Here is a 20297-nt window from a genome sequence, read left to right on the forward strand (position 1 = left end):
AGACGACCCAGGTTCTACTTGAGAAAATAATAGAGGGTTAAGAAGCAGACTGGACTACTATAAATAAGACATTTAGTCACAATGGAACTAGCTGTATAAATGAAGGTTAAATAAAATAAAAATATTTACTGCAAGCAAAATAAAAATATTATCCATCAGCACTACACCTTTTTCTTCTCTAATCAGAATCAGAATACATTAATAATCCTTAAGGAAATCGTCTGGGTTACAGTTGCTCCAAGATGATAACAGTAACAGACTGAACTAATTATAAATATATTACAAAGCCTACAAAATATGAGAAATAGCTCTAAATCACAAGCTGCTTTCTGTTTCTACTGAAATAAATGTGCCAATATATAGAAAGGGATATTGGAAAATAATCAATAGAAGACTTAAAGACAATAAATGTAGATGTGGTTTTGTTTCCCCCTCTAGATGGAAGAGTGTGTGTGCTGCTTTGTCTGCAGCAACTACATGTTTGCATTATTGTTGTGTTGTAATATTTATGTGCCAATTTTCAAGATTGGTGACCATCAACCACAAGAAACTGTGAGAGGTTCTCAGTTGCACTGGTGCTGTATCCAACTAGCTAAACTTTCACTGTTTTCCACATGTTTAGGGGGGGTGCACCGTTCCTGGAAATACTGCAATACCAGGTCGATGCGTGGAGTGGACGGAGCAAGCCCCTATTCCATCTCCCTGTTCCAAAAATCAATTTAATATATGGTCCCCGGGTAGGGGACGTATCAGATATTAAACTGATAAGAACAGATACTACACTTGATCTTAGCCAAAAGGCCGAGAAGCGATACCAGGAATACGTCGGAGCAGACGGAGTCACTCCCCGCACCGTCTCCCTTACTCACGGTTCGGAAAAAAAAACACCTCGTTTTTATTTCAGGCCATCGCATAATGTCTGATATCATATCAGGCCACGGGATCACCAGATTATGTATAACCGGTGTCGTGTTCACGCAGGTTAACTAATAATAGCACATCAAGCGTCTCCTGCGTTCCTGGACACGTGGTACTCTTCGGTCCAATAGGAAGCACAAAAACAAAAAAGTAGTAGTACAGTTAATTTAACAACATTGATGTTAATGTTATAAAACTCACGCCCATTACGTTAAATACAAGTGCTATTTTCACTACCGAAAGAGATTAATTTACTTTAGCAGAAAGAGTTAATGTTTTTACGTGTCTAGTTAAGAAAAACGAACTTCACTAGCGGTCTCTGGTGGCGCGGAGGGCTAATTGCACTCTTCATGTTACATGCTCCGGTATTTAGAACAGTCAATTCGATGAACAAATTGTAAATATTAACGAAAATATTTTTTCTAGTTCTCGTTTGTCTTGTAGAACACCCTCAACATGAGCACTAACAGCAGCAGATACCAGTCAAAGTCTGACAACATCCTAACCGCTAACATGCGACAAAGTTAGCGCATACTTTGAGTCAACAAACTTCATAAAAGTCTCCCGTAAATTAATCTGTCTGAGAACTAAACATGCTAAAAACACTCTGCAGACTATGATAAACACGCGCCTAATGTGAGGAAGAAGTCATTATTACCAAAATGGCGACTGCAGTTGAGACCTCCTCACCCCCACATATCCACGAAGACCCGCGAGTCAGTCAACATGCAACTTTTTAAAAACTACTCGAAAAACTGAAAGGGCGTTTTTTCATCGACACAGTGGTCTCAACATGAACTGATAATTATAAAATTATTAGGTAGAAACTGACTTACTAAAAGTCTCCTTCAACCTACTAATTGATGCTCAGGTGGCGTCGAACGATACCTAGGGTTTGAGCATGCGCAGTGGTGGTGAGTTTGACCCACGAACTCCTCAATACTGACAATATATTAAGTACCAACAGTTTTATTGTTGCTCCGTGAAATAGTTTACCATCATATAAATGTTTTTTTATTTAAAATGAAAAAAAAAAAACAATGAATAAAAAAATTGGAAGCTTAATGTAGCCTTTTCACAAATAATTATGTTGGAGTTTTTATACAATTTTAACTTTTATTTTGTATTTAGTTATTTTTATTTAACTTTTATTTTCATTTTTAAGACTTTCACTAAGAACTCACTACTGATGGACTGTGCCACTTAACAAAATTTAATAAAAACAAATCTGCATTTTGTTTTTTTGTTTTTTTACAAACATCCTCCCCCTGCTTGAAGTAGCCTATGATCTTTGGTTTAGGTTTGAAACACCAGGTTAAACAAGGTAGAGGCAGCTGCTACAGACCCTGGATAGCTTAGATGGTAGAGTATCAAACCTTTAACCTGAGGGTCCAGAGTTGAAGTCCCTATTCAAGTGAAATGAAAGTCTCTTAGGTGCTTGTACTAAAGTTTAAAGTGGTGGATTTCGGGCTTAACGTTTCTGTAGCGAGCCTGGAGAGGTGAAGTTATGCTCAAGAGTAGGGATGGGTATTGATAAGATTTTAACGATTCCGATTCCATTTTCGATTCTGTTTAACGATTCGATTCTTTATCGATTCTCTTATCGATTCTTATTTTTAAAAAGGAGAACACTAAGGTCGATTAGCTTAGAATTTTGTTTTATATCTTCTCTTGAACAAGTATAACATAAATTATTCTGTAGCAATTACACAAGAATATCCAGTAATGTCCCTGCCTACAATTAAACACATTCACTTACCATCTGCTGTGGCAAATGGCTGCAAGGTTTTTACCACAAACTTAGTCACTGCTCGGTGACATTCGGGCCTGAAAAGAGACGCTACCGGTGGACTGCAGCGACAACTGCCAGCGAGCGCCAGCCAGACTGTCTGTCTCTCTCATCACGGTCACCTAAATGCACAGTAATGGCAGGTTTTGTAATAAAGCAGATCGCGCTAACATAATATGCACTGTTAGTTGATTATTTACCTGCCGCATTAACGGGAGAGGACGTGCAAACGTTACCGCTGCTGCTGCTGGGTTGAGATTCACGAGTCCGGAGCGGAATTAAAAACACGACATTCATTTAAGGTTATCGCGTGTTTTGTGAGCAAATGCTTTTGCATATTCGTAGTGTTTCCTCCCTTAAATGAAATATCTGCTTTGCAAGTATTGCAAGTTGCCCTGTTGTCATCCGTTCTGGTAAAGTATAACCAAACTTTTGAGCGTTTGAGCCGCTTAGGCGCCGTGTTTCCTGCCAGGTACGCTCCGTCGCTCCGCAACGTGGTGACGTCATTCGGGGCGACTGGAATCGATAAGGGAATCGTTTGCAAAATTGGCAAACGATTCCAAGGAATTGAAAAAGCGGGAACCGGTTCTCAACAAGAACCGGTTTTCGATACCCATCCCTACTCAAGAGAGAAGTCAGTAGAAACAAAGACAGAATACATGTGTTTGAATGAGAGGGCAACAGGTAGAAAAGTGAAGATGCAAGGAGCAGAGATTGTGAAGGTTTATGATTTTAAACACCTGGGGTCAGCCATCCAAAACAACATGCAGGGAAGAAGAGTACAGGTGGGGTTGAGTGGGTGGAGATGAGTGTCGGTGGTGATTTGTGATAGAAGGAAAACAACAAGAGTGAAAGAGGAGGTTGACAAGCTGGTAATGACGCCTGCTGTCATGTATGTTTGGAGACAGTAGCACTGACAGAAAGGCAGGTGACAGAGTTGAAGTTGCTAAGATTTTTGTTGAGAGTGAGCAGGATGGACAAAATTAGAAAGGAGTACATCAGAAGGACAGCTCAGTTTGAGCTAGTGTCAGCGTATGGATGGGCATCGGGGGTCCGGCCCACCGAGTAAAGTCACTTTGGCCTCTCAGCTGATATACTTCAACTATAACTTACACTAATCCATACAGCTTGGAAATGAAAAACTCACAATGCAGGAACTCAGCTTGTAGCCTTCATCAGGGTGTGGACCACAAGCCGAAACGCGTTGGTCAATCAATAAAGTTGTTCATCTTCCCTTAAGTGTTGCTGGAGTTGCTGCATTGTGAATTCTTTCATCCCCTCCATGCACCTTGGAAGTAGGTGAAGTTGTGCCAGAAATGTTTGAAATGAAAAACTCACCCAGACTGGTGATGATAGAAAGAAAGAACATATTTTTCTCATACTGGCGTCACTTTATTGGTTCCCTGTTAAATCCTCAATCAAATTTAAAATCCTGCTCCTCACATACAAGGTCTTGAATAATCAGGCCCATCTTATCTTAATGCCCTTATGGTACCATATCACCCCATTAGAGCTCTTCACTCTCAGACTGCAGGCTTACCCCGGTACATACGAGACAGATTCGGGAGCTACTTTAAGATTAGGCTTAAAACTTTCCTTTTTGATAAAGCATATAGATAAGGTTGGATCAGGTGACCCTGATTCTTCCCTTAATTGTGCTGCTTAGATTTGGTGCTATATTAAATACAATTGAATTGAAATAAAATTGAGCTGGTGTATCACTGCAGTGTGAGTTCAGTGTAACTACTTGGTTCACAGCAGTTTAGTGCTTCAGCAGCAATCTTGCTAACCAGTATAACTAAAGAGGACACGCCAGACACTGAACTACCCTTCATGTGTCTTTGAAACTTAAAAAGAGGTCATTCATCTGTGCTTGTGCAGCTATTTTGAAAGCATGACATGCCTATCAAGTTCAAATAGTCTGTAGGCGGTGTTGAGTTGAGCAGTTTGGAGAAAAAGTGGGAGAGGTGAAGCTGAGATGGTTTGGACATGTGCAGAGGAGGGTGATTCTTAGTTGAGGTTAAAAAAAAAAGTAAACTAACCAAGTATTCAAAAACTAAGAACCACTCAGATAAAGCTGAGAACCATGTAATCGACTGTAGAATTTTATTTCGAACATGCAAATATAACTGAAATAACAAGAGAAAAAAGAAAAAACAAAACAAAACTTAAAAAATCATCAATTTTTCATGTATATATACATGTATATTTAATGGACAGTGTCAAAACTCTCTCAGCAAAGCGTTTTAGACCCATAAATTAACACTTAAAGAAGCTATGAGGAGTTTTTAGTGCCAAATTTAGCTGACTCACTGAACTGTGATGACTGACAATGATGCCATTATTTATCCTTGTTCTGGTGTAATATGTGTTGATTACCGTGTGGTTGTGTTTGCTGATAAAAACAAATAAAATGCTGGGACTATTTTCCCTCCCAGATCCACACTGTGTTTTTTTTTTCTTCCAGGGACAAACATATTGGTCCCTCCAGTTTTCCCACATCTTTGTACATTCCCACATGTCCATTCCTTTAGTTTCAGCAATCTCCCTCCAGGAATTGGCTGAAATTTCTAAGTCTTTGTATTATTATTATTATTGTTCCTTGTATTTAGATGAAGACTGTTATTTTGTTATTGATAAATTCAAAAACTGGGGCAAAAAGGAAGTAACATGGAAATGCACAGGAGGAATAGAACAGAACCAGAGCAGAACGGGTCAATCAAGAGCTGTGGGCAGCGCTGATGTGACGTGTACTTACGTTTTTAGGGAGCTGCATGTCAGGTAATGGCATAGGGTTTCAGAGAGTTTTGTGGCTATAACGTAGCTACGGCGTAGATTACCCGTATAAATCCTCTGGTACATGGAACGTTCTCTGCTCAGTGGTGTTGGATCCTGATCACCCCATGTTTGTGTTTCAGTGGGTGGTGGGAGTCAAAGAGGAGATATTGGTCTGTGTGTCTCCACAGTTGTTCTCAAACTAAAGAAGGCGCTTGGACAGGAGACGAAACCTGATGGCCTCCTTCACTTTCATCAACATTTCTTTCAACTTTATATTAAGTTTGTCAGTGAAAAGCTATGAAATGGAAATTCAGCCCTCGGAATCAATCCCAGATTGTTTATCTGCTTTTATTGTGATAATGAGGGAACAGGCCTCACATGGCCATGAAAGTGCATATGGTACTTTTGAGTCCCCCCCCCACACACACACACACACAAATACCTTTGTCTTTAGAGCTAATAATTAATAAACAATGGTATGCCACCACCATTATACATTTTTTCCCTTTTTTTACCTGAAACAGGTGATCAGTCTGTCGATACAGAGACACAGGCAACCATTCATTCAGCTAATTTCGCATCACCAGTTAACCTAACGTGCATATGGGGTACTCATGTGCGTACACATGGGAGAGGCCCAGCTCACTGACTCAAATCCAGGACCCTCTTACTGTGAGGCGACCACCACTACTTATTAATCTGCAAAAAGTTTCACTGTATTTATGAGTCGAGACATGAAAAATGTCCTCTAAGTTTCAGATTACAGCAGGTGTTTGATAGCTGGATGACTCGATGAATCACTGACTTTGATTGTTATATTGTTCAGTTATAAAATAATGACTCAGACACGTTGAACCTTGAAAATAAATAAACTATATTTAAATAAGGTCAACTTCACTTGATTAAAGACCTTCGTTTTCTTTCAGGAACACGTTACACCTCATGCCATGATTCAAAACCGAGTTTTTTTCTAAGATTTTTTTTCTTGCATTTCATAAAAAAAACCTTAAATATCATCTTCAGTTAATTTATTACAGTATCGAATAAATGTATATGTCTATCACATGACATTGTAGTAATTTCAGTCAATATTTCCCTACAAAGATTCAGGCAGAGAGAAATTTTCATCATCACAGGAAACGACTTCACAGAGAGACACACTGAAGAGAGCAAGACCTGGGAGGGGAGGAGAGGAGGCTGAACACGAACACAGACACTGAAATATCATACACCAAAAAACAAAAAGATGACCTGGGATGTAGCCTGGACCCAGCGCAGCAGGATCTCTTTTCACGGCTTCTACAGAAACAGGTGAGGAGGAGACTGACTCCAGGAATGGCGCTTGTTTGTGTTTCTGTTCAGTCTGTCTGAACCGAGCTGTGGTTGTGCGTGTCACACTTGTTCACTTTATTTCACAAGAAGACTCAGATGTTTTGAAATCCTACTGTGGGGAATCGATCCGACAGAATAACCTACAGGCATCCATCACAGTAGACCATGCTGCTATAACGTACGTACACCGGGCTTCATCATGCATGTGCAGGGGAACACAGGAGGGGAAGCAAACATGGATGCACACTGGGAAGGGGCAGGTAAGGAGGGGAGGCTGAAAAGAGCTGGGGGGTGGGGGCATTACATCTAGCTACAGAACAGCGAAGGCCAAAGGCCGACAGTTAGTACAGAAGTTTGTGGAAACATGGAACATTGTCCGGACATTGTAGACAGTTCTGTTTTTGGCTCCTGGGCCACACCGAGGTCACAAATGCACACATTGTGGAGGTGATTCGCTCTGTTCCTGCTGGTGCTGGTCATTACACAAGAGTTCAGCAGACCTCTGCATGTGTGTGTGTGTCATATGTATTGTTGGTCCCACCTGGTGGTTTGAGTGAGTAAACTACTGTTCAGGGGATTGTTTGAACCTCACACACAACAAACCTGCCTCACAGCCACGGCTAATATCTACAAAACTTTAGCTCACAACAGCCTGAGACTGACAATTATACTGGCAATGTTCCACACTGTTTCTTTATGTAAACATGCTACTTACACTCAAAGTTCCTCCGTCACAAGGACGACATGAAGAAGTGTACACTGGCGGAGGGTTATGACAAACACTGCGGCAGAAAAAAAGACACGGACCGAGCTCGAACAATGTAAGCTGCAGCGGAACCTTTTCTCGTATTGCACATTGAAACCTAATTGCTCGAATAAACTCCAAACTGTTCTCCTCAAGGACCTGCAGCACATCTTATGCTTAGAGAAATAATCTTCTATAAATAAATAAATATATAAATTATCTACTATACATGAAAAACAAAGACACAAATGAGTTAGCGGACCATGTATTTCAGTAAATTAGATGCTTTAAAGTTTGGTTATGATGCACTACTACACCGTTAAAGGGGAGATTTCTCACTGTGGAAAATATATCAAAGTCTAACCCACTAAATTCAGACACCATGTAGTCTACATACCAGCTTTATACACTGAAACTATCCTAATTGTTGTTTAGAAATACAAAATAATCTACCTTGGCTACATCTGCAAGGAAAAAGATACAAAACTGGATTTTAGAAAGTTTACAAAGTTAGTCAGGGTTAACCAATCAAATCCTTTTCAAATTATCATGTTTAACAACAATAATAAAGAGTTCCACTTGTATAGCACTTATCATCTGTGGGTGAGAGGTTTATAATGCAATGTCCTCAAAGAAATATATTTAATGGGACTGAAATTAGGCAGTTATAATAATAATAATAATAATAATTAAAGCTTCTAGTCATTATTATTATTATAAGACAATCTTACTGCTGTTTGTTGTGACATTTTTCACACGCTGGCTTTCCTGCTTCATGCATCTCAGTGCTGAACATAGTAGCCCTGAAGTGCCAGCGTGGAAATGTCGAAACGAATTAGAGCGTGTTCGCACACCATCCAGTGTTTTATGGTGTATTTAGCAGCCGGTTTCTTCAGTAGCTTGTGAACATTTGTTCCAAGTCTGCCATGCAATACTGAGCAACACATGCATGCCTTGCAGAGCCATGTTTCCTGCTGTGGCACTATGATGACTGTGCTGCTCCCGTGTAGACATCCTCGTTTCAGGTAGACCCTCTGGTCTTTAATCAGAACCTTCTTTTTTTGTTATTACAAACGGTGCGCTGGCTTTCCATAAAGAAGGAAAGTAAATTTTGAACATGTTTGGTACATGTGCTCTAAGCAGACATGAATAGATGAATTACATCGCACGGGACAACATGATGGGTCCACCTGGATCTGGTGTTATCCGAACCAGTGGAAACACGAGACAGTTCTCCCTTCGTATATTGCACAGTAACCACTTATAGAATGATGGAGGAAAAGATAAGCACAACACAGTGTTTTAGTTACGTTAAATAAAGTGCAGCCTGGGCAGTTTGTACAGCAGAAATCTTTAATACTAGATTTTTTTACTTGAGCTTCCCTTAAGGCATTCTTTGTTTGCTATCTTAAAGCATTAGTGTGCTGTAGACTACAGTCCTGCAGCCTAATTAATGTGTAGATTATTAGCTTTTTCCTAACAAACGCTGCAGACCGGATGCTGATGATGGCAATCAGCAACTTTAGAGACTTTATTTTTGAGAGTAAACTAACACTGTTGAGTCTTGTTAACCACCCGTACATGTTTGTCTGCCCATGCTGCTGTCACTTAAGATAAAGGAATGGACGAGTCTGCCACTAACAGTAACACAGCGATGGCTGACTGCAGCTCATCAGCTCATCTGACTGCCTCAGACAAAGTTTTTAAATGACACTGCACACATCGGGAGTGTGTGAGCGCATATTTGGTCCTTCAGGAGAGGAAAATGTCCTTTTTGTTCCTCCCGGACCAAACGGCTTCTTCTGTTTTATACAGGAAGATTTAACATCAAGGACTAGCTGACAGTTTCTGTTCACCGAGTCGACACAAAAACACAGGGATGTAATTTACAGGTGGATAATTAGGCTGGTTATTCCCTTTTTCATAGCATGTACATGACATATAATGTGAAGATGCTCTGTACATGGCTATACATGCAAAAACTAATCCTTCAGCTTTATATGCAAGCCCCTGTCAGAGGCTGTGGTCCGGTAAAGAGATTAGTACAAAGATGTTCTTTTAGTCAGTGTTACACTTATGCAGCTTCTTATTTACTTGTTTTGGTTGCTAAAACTTTTATTTTCCACTTAGCATGTCGCTAAAACTAAAACCGCTGACATTTGTAATATTTGCAACTACCAGTGTTCCAGCCTGTGCATTGAAAATCATCGAAGCTTTGCTGACAGCGACAGTAGAAACCTGGCATTTCTGTCTCTGCATCCTTTTGTGTGGCAGCCTGCCCTGTGAAATTACAACACTCTATATGTACAACGGTTTGTACTATTTACAGCGCGTGTGGAGAGCCACCTTCAGCTATACTGCGTATTAGACAAGCATCACCACTATACAAGAACCTCTAGTAGTAAACAAATGTAATGTTGTTGTAAACATTCGACTCCTTATTTGATGCAGTGCTCCTCCACTTCCTCAGTGAAGAAACATGAAGCTGCAGAGTTGATGGTTTGAATGAGAGACTAAAGGAAAACAAAGGTATTTTTCCTTCAATGCTCACAGGTTTGTGATCCGTCTCAGTGGTCTGATCCTGGAAGTGAGCTCCTCAACCCAAAATAAACACACCTGGCTTTAAAGTGAATAAAGCAGCACTCCTCTGACTGACCTGACCTTCTTTTCACCTCTGAATCTCCCGTCACAGTCATTCTCTGTCACTCTCCGTCTGCTCCCCGTTAACTAACCTTTCGTTTTCACGCTTTCACCCTCCAAAAATACTTCCTCTTAACCCTCATCTTCCAAGTAACAATGAATGTGTTTAAAATGCGCTGTTTACACTTGCTTAAATGTAGTGTTTGTGAACATGTATCTGAAGCCCTATTAACCAGATGAATCTTACACTTGTTTTGTGTTAAACCGTGGACTAAATGGACTGAGAGTCAACGATTTTGTGTGTGCTGCTGTGCAAACTTCTTCTGGAACATTCTTCATCTCCTCTTTAAAAGCCGTTGATGTGACAGTAGGCCTCTAGGCTGGAGAAGAGGATGTAGAGGAACCACAGACCCAGGAACAGGAGGGTGGTCAGGAGGCGGGACACTTTCGGGCCGCCAAGCTCTCCGCCGATGGAGGGCCGGCGTCTGAACAATAGCACGGACATGCAGATGAACGCGAAGATGGTGAAGAGCGTGACGGAGAACGCCAGTGATCCAGGATCCACCCGGAACTCCTTTCCTTTAATTCTCCAGTACACGGCGGCCACTGACCATGCCACTCCGATCCCCAGGAACACGTTGACTGCGTTGCTGCCAGTGACATTTCCAACCGATGCGTCGGCATGCTGGTCTTGTGTGGCAGCCACTTTGCTAGCAAAGGTGTCTGGAGAAGGAAAAGGTGGAAAATGTGAGTCACACACCTTCACACCCCAGAAATTGTTTTAATAGAAAGCAATTAGATGATTCCAAAGAGACAAACAATGACCAAAAACATACAAAAAACAACTGCAAAGGTACAAAATGATTGACAGAAAGTCAAAGCAACTACAGAGAGATCCAAAATTACTTTAAAGAGGCGCAAAGCTTGTGTCCAGTAAGATGACTGAAAATGATTGAAATGATTCAGAGACACAAAAATGACAAAAAAGTGACTAAAAACAATTAAAAAGATGCAAAATGACAAAGAGACATAAAATGGCCAGAAAGAGCAACAAACCACCTACAAAATCACACAAAAGATACAAATAGATGATTATAAACAGATGCAAAATGATGCAAAATGACTGAAGGACACAAAACAACTACAAAGTTACAAAGTGACACTATATGCACTCATAAATCTGGGTATTCTCCCATAATCCATCCAATACTCAAAACAATCAAATCATCCACGCTCCTTTCTGCCTTTTCTTGCTCTCACACAGTGAAACGGGACATTTACTCACCTGGAATGGAAGTTCCCAGTGCCACAAACACCACGGCGGTCACAGTGTCCCGCAGCCCCACGGTGCAGCCGAAATGCGATGCCAAATCCCCGATGATGGCGGTGAGGAGCCCGATGGCGCTGATGGACACGAAGAAGCAGGCCCAGCCGTTCCAGTACTCTGTTGGCGGGACGCAGGCAAACAGAACCTTCCAGAAGACGGTGAGGAAATGCATGACGTAGTCGTAACAAGATGGAAGGCGCTCCTCACGACCTTCCTCCTCGTCATCATCGCCATCACCTGGAGGAGCCAAACACACAGTGATATTTTTTACAAGTTACAAACAGCACGGAGGTCATACTACTCAGAGTACCCAGGGGGTTTGGACACAGTAGTGACCTGGGTTTGAACCGTCACGAGGAAGGACTTTTTGATTCTGTAGGTGATGTGTGGGATTTATGTCCTGCCAGTTTCATGGCGTGGCAGGATATTAATCCCATAAATGTGCTGTTGTAGTCGTAGCTCTCTAACCCTGAAGTGACCAAGCTATTATAGCACCTTAAAGGACAGAGCGGTCTTTGACTTTTGCACAGGAATACTTTTAAAAATCTTTATCATACTTTTACTGGGTCCTTTACCTATTACATATTTCTAAATCATCTCTTACTTCATACAAACCCGATTGTCCTTGTTTTGTGGGAAAAAAAATCTTTTATTTAACATAACAAAACACAATGAAATCAAAACCCATCATGGCAAAAACACAACATTTTTCATTATCCACTCCATAACAGGGGCTAATTCCTGTAAAAAGCTATGAAAAGTTGTAATTAATGATATAGGAAACATTTTTATAATAAAAATATCACAGCTACACATGGAAATATGCTTCAAGGAATACAGTTAACTGACTGTCTGCAGAGATCTGTTGCTTCCACTAGATGGTGGCCTTCACTTACAAATCTGACCTCCACCGACCTGACCCTTCATGCCTGAAAAAGGCGGCTATTTAAAATATTAGATTTATTATTTTTATTACACTACAGACTAGAAGCATGCTAATATGTTTTACTGATTGGAGGAGCAGTTTACAGCAACATTTGGTGCTTTGTTTTTAGGGATTGAATTACGTCTAATTCAAGCATCTTTTTCTCATTTAGCATAATTTAGCTGGAATGTTATTACGGTTTTACATTTCAGTTAAATCACACTGTCACACAGAACTCAATGACAGACTGACAGATTGGTGTTTCCATAAGAACAGATGACTATTTTCCTCAATGTGTTTTTTCTATAAAACATTTACAGATCAATGCCTTTGGAAGTGACACAATAAAACAACAACATTACAAGCTAGCATGTTTTTGCGCATGTGACATGCTGTAGATGCTGTCTGAATACAATAAGAGGAAACAGTACACACTGGGCTACAGGGACCAGGAGAGGTGGGTGTAGGACTAGACAATAATGATGATTAAACACCTCAGTGACCCGGGGTAGGGTGTTCCCACAGCTCTGCTGCTACTCTGCTCTCTCTGGCTAAGGGCAACGTCTCTGTGATGAATCAGCTGTTTATGTGCTGTTTGTGTGCAAGAAGAGGAATGAATCTTTTCTTATTTATCTGACTAACTTTTGGGGCGAAGATACAATGTAACAAATGCACACTGAGTACATACTGTGTATAAAAACAGATGTAGCTACCAGGTCTGGAAAATAAAGCCATTCTGAATGAAATTCTTTTAAATCACCAGAAAGGTGGGAACTCTTCAGGTTGCAGAAATGAGACTTGTACATGAGTTCCATCACCTTGCTGATGCATTTATGCTCTTAATTGGTAATTTTAGATGACATAAAAAAAACATGAAGGTCATTTTGTAGCTTTTGAGGATAGAGGATAAAGCAGGGTATGCTTCATCATGGGATTTACAAGTCACCCACGTAGGAAGACGCAGTGTCCCTTAGATTCTAATTCAGATCCACCCCTCCCTTGGCTGATGATGCCACAACGCTAATCAATTGGTGAAGTCACAGTATATCTTTTATATAAAGTCTGTGACCCTGGTATAAGGTCCTGCCTTGGTGAAATCGCCATTTTACCCACAACAATTGAAAAACTGGGAAAACTCTGACACCTCATTATTAAAACAAAACAAAGAGGGCAGACTTCATGTTGCCTGAGTGATTTTGAGCTCACTGCTTTGAGCATTAAAAGTTGATTGGACTTCATTCAGGCCAAAAACTAGTCTGAAACTGTAAAAGTTGGGGTCCAATAATCCACCTAGAATATGATGCACCTTGTTGTACATTTTTTTACTTGAGCTCTGGCTTAATGTGGAGATAGTTAACTTGCCAGTGAACACAGACAGGAAGCTGTATTACAGATGATGGTGCTGAACTCTGAACTGCTGTTTAGCTATAGCTGTGTTAAGCATCCCTGTAAGCGGGAGCCCAGGGAGGGAACTTCCCCTCCTATTTATCTTTATTAAATCTTACTGTTACCGACCAGGTTGGTAACCATTTAGCATCTTAATTGGGAGGAGTGATTTTCTGTGTATTGTACCAACAGACTGTAACTTGGCTAAATTCTAGTCTAGACATCAAATGAAAAGTAGTGCATACAAATCTGAGATACCAAAACTGTCTTCCTGAAGAATCTTTAATAAACAGCAGACGATGCAAACAATCAGGTGTCAGTAGCTAACAATGCTATTTGTTCTTGTTACAAATTATGGGATGGGCTGGTGTAACATCAACACCAGTCTGCTGGCTGGGTGAAAGCTCACTCATTCAGCAGCCTCCTTCTATCCTAATCCTGTGCTGACTTATAGCTATACAGACATTAGGCCAGACAGTGTACATGAATTACACCAGCATGAAGCAACATTACAGTAGCACTCCCATCTCTGCTTGAACCTAGTAGTAGTGGGCTAATTAATAAAATTTGTCATGATGGGAAAATGATTGAATTTATTTAAACAGAACCAAAATCACAACACCACCTGCCTCGAGGAGCTTTATATTATGGAGATGACAAAGGTAAAGAGGCACTTGGAAAACACATGGTCCTTATTTGTAGTTATGCCCATTTGGGTAATGACACGGTTTTGTAATTGTGTCTTTGTACACTAACATGGTGGATTTTAAAACATATAATCGAGATGTGACTGAAGTGCAAATGTTGGGCTTTAGTGTAAATAAGGGGTTAACAGCTTTTCTCTTAGTTTCATTAGTTTACAAAATGCTAAAAGGTCAATTTAATTCATTATGAATCAAGTCAATGTGTCACAGCAGTCCGCTTGAAGATATGGATCCATTTTTAAAGCACAGTAGGCTCTTTAATCTTTAAACATTGTTACGTGTCTGCAGGCTGCATGTTTTCTTTCCTTCTCCTTTTGTTTGCCATTTCCACAGGTACACAGACTGCAGGCTGGTGTCAATTTGGGGATCTCCAGCTAATTAGAGGAAGGAGGCTTTGATTGGACAAAACCAGGAGTGCACACCCTGATAAGGAGACTCACCTGTAGTTTGGGGTGGCTCTCTCTTCCTTGCTTAGAATTGTTTGGCACATGTGTAGAGCGCCTCTGGTGTATTTCTTTTGTTTGAAGGTTGTGGTAAGTCTGGGGACTCCATACACTTACACGTAGAATCCTTTCTGTTAGAAACACTAGGTAAGTAGGTTGGTGTCACCCATGTAATTCTGAGCTTGTTTTAAGTTGAGGATTAGGGTTTTTCCTCCTTTTTTTGTTTTTCTAGGGTAAGAGCTCAGTTAAGTTTTTGTCTTTTTTGGTGGTTTTATTGGCACAACCTAACTGTCCCTTTCTCCCCCATATTTGTTGTATGAATTTGGGTTATTGTTTTTGTGAGAAAGCTGCCATTAAACTTGTTTTTGTTTATAACACTTGTACCGAGTTTCTGGAGGTGTTGTTACCCCCTCCTGACCTCGAGGAGGTGTAACAATCATCAACTTCAGATGATCCTGGGTCACACTCACAGCTTCTGCTTAGACTGGCTGACTGTGTCGTTAAGGGGGGAAGAGCATCCATGTGACAGCTGTTTGTTCACTCTAGTAATGCGTCCACTGACAGACTCACACAAACAGAGCTCACCTGCACTGACAGTGACCGCCTCCACAAACTGTTCCCTCCAGGAGTGTGTGCCGATAACCAGCGCCAAGTTGGTCTTCTTAATGAGCTTGTCAACAGTGCTCTGTCAATCACAAGCACAACACACTTCATTAGCAAGCAATTAAATCCAAGGACAGGTGACAAGAGTCACTCAGGTGAGATAGAGCTTGTTAGTCATGCTATGTGCAGCTGAAGGGAAGAGCACAAAAGTCAGATCAGAAACTCATTAATATAGTTCTGATGATACAAGAGTTTGAAAAATTAACTATTTAGGGAGCCTTCCAAAAACTCACACGTATGAAGTTGACTTTACCTGTCAGGAGGACAGTTTTGGCTTAAAAGTGCAGCTGGCAGGTGGGACGGCTCTAATAAAAGATGCTCCTGCGCTGCGTTATAGGAAGTGTTAGGAGGAAGACTATTTCTGGGCATCTGCTTCAGTTTTGACAGTTACAGTGTGTGAAAAAAGTATTTGCTAGCTCGTTTATATTTCAGATCATCAAACACAATGTAATATTATAAAGCTAGGCAATGAAAACCTGAGTAAATGCAAAATGCAGTTTCTGAATGATGATTTCTTTTATTAAGGGGGAAAGCTTTCCAAACCTACCTGGCCCCGTGTGAAGAAGCAATTGCCCCCTAAACATAATAACTGGCTGCGCCAGGCTTGGCAGCAACGACTGCAATCGATTCTGGTCACTGAAAGTCATTTAGAGTCACAGCAGCAGCACACTCTAATGTTGATGTGCACTCTGAGTTTCATATTAACAGTGCTGACCAAGAGAACAATCAAACCACCCTAACACTGACAGATCCAGCTGATGGTTTACCTACAGACTATCACGGAAGCTGAACAGACGGATCACAAAGATGAGCTTTGTTTGTCTTGGAGATTTTGTATCGGAATTTCAGGAGCGGGCCCACGCCTCCAAACACGCTCCTTCCGGTTGTCATCTATATAGGTTCCCCCAGTTCTGCAAGCTTTTCATTCTCGTTTATGCGCCCCACTCTCCCTCCCTTGCCTTTTCAATTCTTTAACTTATTCACTTCTATTTAGTGCATGGGGATCTGCCAGGCCCGGGAGCCGTCACCAGTCCCCTTCGAGGCCTTCCCCAAACATTCACCTTTACCTACTAAAACGCTGTCAAACCTAAAGTGAGGACATGGGCCCAGCTACTGAATTTGTGATTTCTTATTTGCAAAGAATCACAACAGCAGATGTGGTACAGATTTCTTCATCTGATATCATCCCTGAAACAACCCTCTCCCTGGGATTTGTGTCTCCACCTGGTCTTGAACTCGGGACCTTTTGCATATCAGGTGATCACGTTAACCACGACCACCTAAATTAAATAAAATTTTATTTAGTTACGAGTTGTGTAAGCTTTCATGAAATCTGTCATATATGGAGAGACGTCGACAAAGACATATCAGATATTTTACTCACTGCTGCATGTGTTACACATTTTTCCTTCTTCTTTTCAGACAGTTTAATTTTCCATATAATGACACACCCATCATCAGTTCAATTCAGTTAGAGGAGCTGTGTGTCGAGCTCGAAGCCAAAACATCAACATCTGCAGATCGATGATAAAATCGTCTCCGTATGAATGAAGTATGTGCAGTTTGTCTGCAGCTGCACAAACGCATGAAGGAAAAGCTCAGTATGCTCGGCCGAGTTTGGAGCTCTGAAACTCACTTCAGTAATTTAACCAGCAAATACAAGAAAGAGCAGACAATACAGTGCAGACATGCACACCTCTCCCACTGGTTTACATACTTCTCAGTCTCTGGTGAATAAAATCTCAATGTTTATCACAGTGACTGCGTTATTTCTCAAGGTCACTCACACTATCCACTAACGATGAGCGACAAGTACAATTTTATTTGATCACAGGGGTTGGTTTAATCAAACGGAGGATGACGATCTGGTGTCTCAGTGGACGGTGTTTGGTGTGATGATGGAATGATGGCTCTCCTCCGTCGGCTTTGTTGACGTTTGTTCAGCGCTCGTTCCTCGTGTAATTAATCCTCAAACAAATCCACGCATCTGCTCGTGTTTAATTGGTTTAGAGTGAGACTGGTGTTTGAGTTGTTCGTGTCCTTCGTTGAGCTGACCTTATCTGCTTTCACACATTTTGTGTTAATTAGATTCCAGATTATTCAGAGGAAAGCATAAAAGCAAATAAGAGGCGTATTTCAGTGACTGCTTATTGTGACAGCACTTGTGGTATTCACTGCATTTAAGAAAGATTTTCATGATTTAAAACCTGTGAAACACCCACTGCTTACATAAGAGCGGATGATAAAAGGAATTAAGAGAACTTGTTGATGGTTAAATTATTTAATTTTGTGTATTTCACACAGACTCAGACCTGTAATACAACAAAAACCTCCTAGCAGAACAGAAAATGGTCCTTTCACATGAGTGACCTGATACAATTCCTTAATTAAATTTTCGTGAAGTGTAATTAAAAGTGACGGATTATCATCCATCCAAATGGTTCTTCTGCATGTTTGTCACCAGTAAACTAATCTAATGTTATGGCTTGGAGCACGCAGGAGGCAGAGGGCTTATGTGGAGGTGGTGGCTGCTTTTATTTGCTTAAAATACAACCTGAGCCCAGCCCAAAGCACCTTGCAAATATCTGGACAGCTTGCAGAGGAAAGAAGCACACGGAGGATGCTCTGCGTACTCAAGAGAGTCTGCATCCTGTGTGCCTCGACAGAGCTGCTATATTGAGTGCAACTCATGCATTTTCAATAATTTAAACTCACTTTAAACCGGCACACTGAGAGAGGGTTAAGACCGAGGTTTAACAATGGGAGAAAGGGCGTAAAGGGTGAGAAAGAGCGTAAAGGTGGATTACATAACTCTGCCAGGAGAGCACAGTTCCTTCCATTTTCCATTTGTTTTTGCCCTCAGAAATCAGTAAATTAACCTCTGTCTGCAGTGCAATGGAAATATCATGAGGTCAAAGAAAGATGTAAAGGAAAAGAGAGTCTCGTGCACAGAAAATGCAGCCTCTCTTACTCTAAAGGCTTCTTCGTGATGTGACCGTAGATGCCTGCTGGGTTGATAACACCCTGAAGATTGTGACTCATGGGCGCATGCTCTCCCTGTGTCTGCATGTCCTCCAGCTTCCTCCCACAGATGAATAGCATGCATATTGGGTGATTGTTAATTGACCGTAGGCATGAAAGGTCGTTTCTCTCTATATATGTTACTACATCATTAGACTGGCAACTTCCAGAGTGTAACCTGCTACTGGACCTATGACAGCAGTGATGGGCTCCAGCACCTGAGAGACTCTGAACTGGATAAGAACTGGTTTAGAAAATCGATGGATCACCATAATTAACATTTACATGGTGGGACAGAATTACCTCCTTTTCTTTCATAAATAAAAGGTCCAGCGTACGCTAAAGCACCCGTCCTTGTAAATAAATTACAGTTGCTTATATAGAATATGAGTATGACATGAAGTGTATGTATAAAAAAGTGAAATTCATCAAAGTAACAAAACAGAGAAATATTAGTTCTCTTGAAATTAAAATAGCACAAATGAGAATGTTATTTCCTCATTGGCTCTGGACCTGTGGTGGCTCTGACTCAGTTTGTAGTGTTCCCTTTGAGGCTTTTCAAAGCTAAAACCATGCAAAGGGTCATACATACACTCACTGCCCTGCCCTTTGAGGTTTGGGTGAGGTGAGAGAAAACAAGCCCACATCCTAATGGAAGTTTGAAAACTATCACACTCTGTCTTCTGCAACTCCCTCAAACACCGTGCTGAGCTCTGCTTTATCCCATATAGAGTTTCTATGCTGGTTCTTCTCCTTTGATTGTTTTTAACTGCAATAAAAAATCAAGTGGAGTGATAAACTTTAAAGCTACTGTGGGGCAATAATCAATAAGTCATCAACGTATTAAATTTGAACACATTCAATAACTTCAATAAAAAAAAAGACACATGCAGCAATAAATTTCTTTTTACTGCACAGAGAGGACAACGATATGATCGAGGAAGAGGAGAAGATGAATCATCACCTTGAACTCATATGACTCTTCAATGACCACCTCCAGGCGGCTGTACTCTCCCAGGATGGGCTTCCCCATCTCTGCTATCCTCCGAGCCTCCTCCTCCTCAGCAGTCATCTGCCCCTCTGTCCCCTCTGTGGGAAGACGGATGTGAAGGAAAGAGAAGGGACAGCAGAGTGAGACTGGCCTGAAACTAAGAAACTTGTAATGGTACTTCCACAATGAAGTGTTTTATTTTAAGGAGCATTTGTGTGCATCACCATGAGCCTGAATATTTGTACCATATGTTCAGAGAAATACTAAAATAAATAAATAATTCAAGGCATAAGCGTGTCACATTGTGTGAGTCAGTCTGAGGGATTTACATGAGAGTCATTCAATTCATATTTGATCAGAGAATGGACTTTTTTAAAACTGAAAACCCCCAAAAGATTTCACAAGATTTCCCTATTTTCATAATGTCCATTTTGGATTCATTCATAATCAAAATGATCATCTTCACCATCATCAATGTGGTGATTTAAGCAGCAGTGTTTTGCATTTTGCTTATCTTAGAGTAAATAAACAACCTGGTTAACTCAGATTTTCTACCAGCATAAAACCAGACCAACTGGGGCATAAATGTGTTTCAAAGAGGTTCGGGTACGTTTGGGGTAAGGCTTGTATGGCTT

General features: G+C 40.8%; 1 protein-coding gene and 1 non-coding gene across 6 annotated transcripts in view; both read right to left on the reverse strand.

The window, feature by feature from the left end:
• Window positions 1-622: 622 nt before the first annotated feature.
• Window positions 623-813, reverse strand: LOC112842304 (U2 spliceosomal RNA). Its single transcript, XR_003214031.1, has one exon. It is a non-coding gene; the product is annotated as a U2 spliceosomal RNA (small nuclear RNA).
• A 5525-nt stretch (window positions 814-6338) lies between these two features.
• Window positions 6339-20297, reverse strand: part of slc8a2b (solute carrier family 8 member 2b) — a 199481-nt gene continuing 185522 nt past the window's right edge. For all 5 annotated transcript variants that reach the window (XM_025898253.1, XM_025898254.1, XM_025898252.1 and 2 more), the window contains 4 exons: window positions 19636-19760; window positions 15573-15672; window positions 11488-11766; window positions 6339-10925 (listed from right to left, as the gene is read on the reverse strand). In XM_025898253.1, coding sequence (XP_025754038.1) covers window positions 10549-10925; window positions 11488-11766; window positions 15573-15672; window positions 19636-19760 — 881 coding nt within the window. In that variant the 3' untranslated portion in view covers window positions 6339-10548. The remainder of the gene's footprint in view (window positions 10926-11487; window positions 11767-15572; window positions 15673-19635; window positions 19761-20297) is intronic.

This window comes from Oreochromis niloticus, linkage group LG14, assembly GCF_001858045.2.
Source record: "Oreochromis niloticus isolate F11D_XX linkage group LG14, O_niloticus_UMD_NMBU, whole genome shotgun sequence".
NCBI lineage: Eukaryota > Metazoa > Chordata > Actinopteri > Cichliformes > Cichlidae > Oreochromis > Oreochromis niloticus.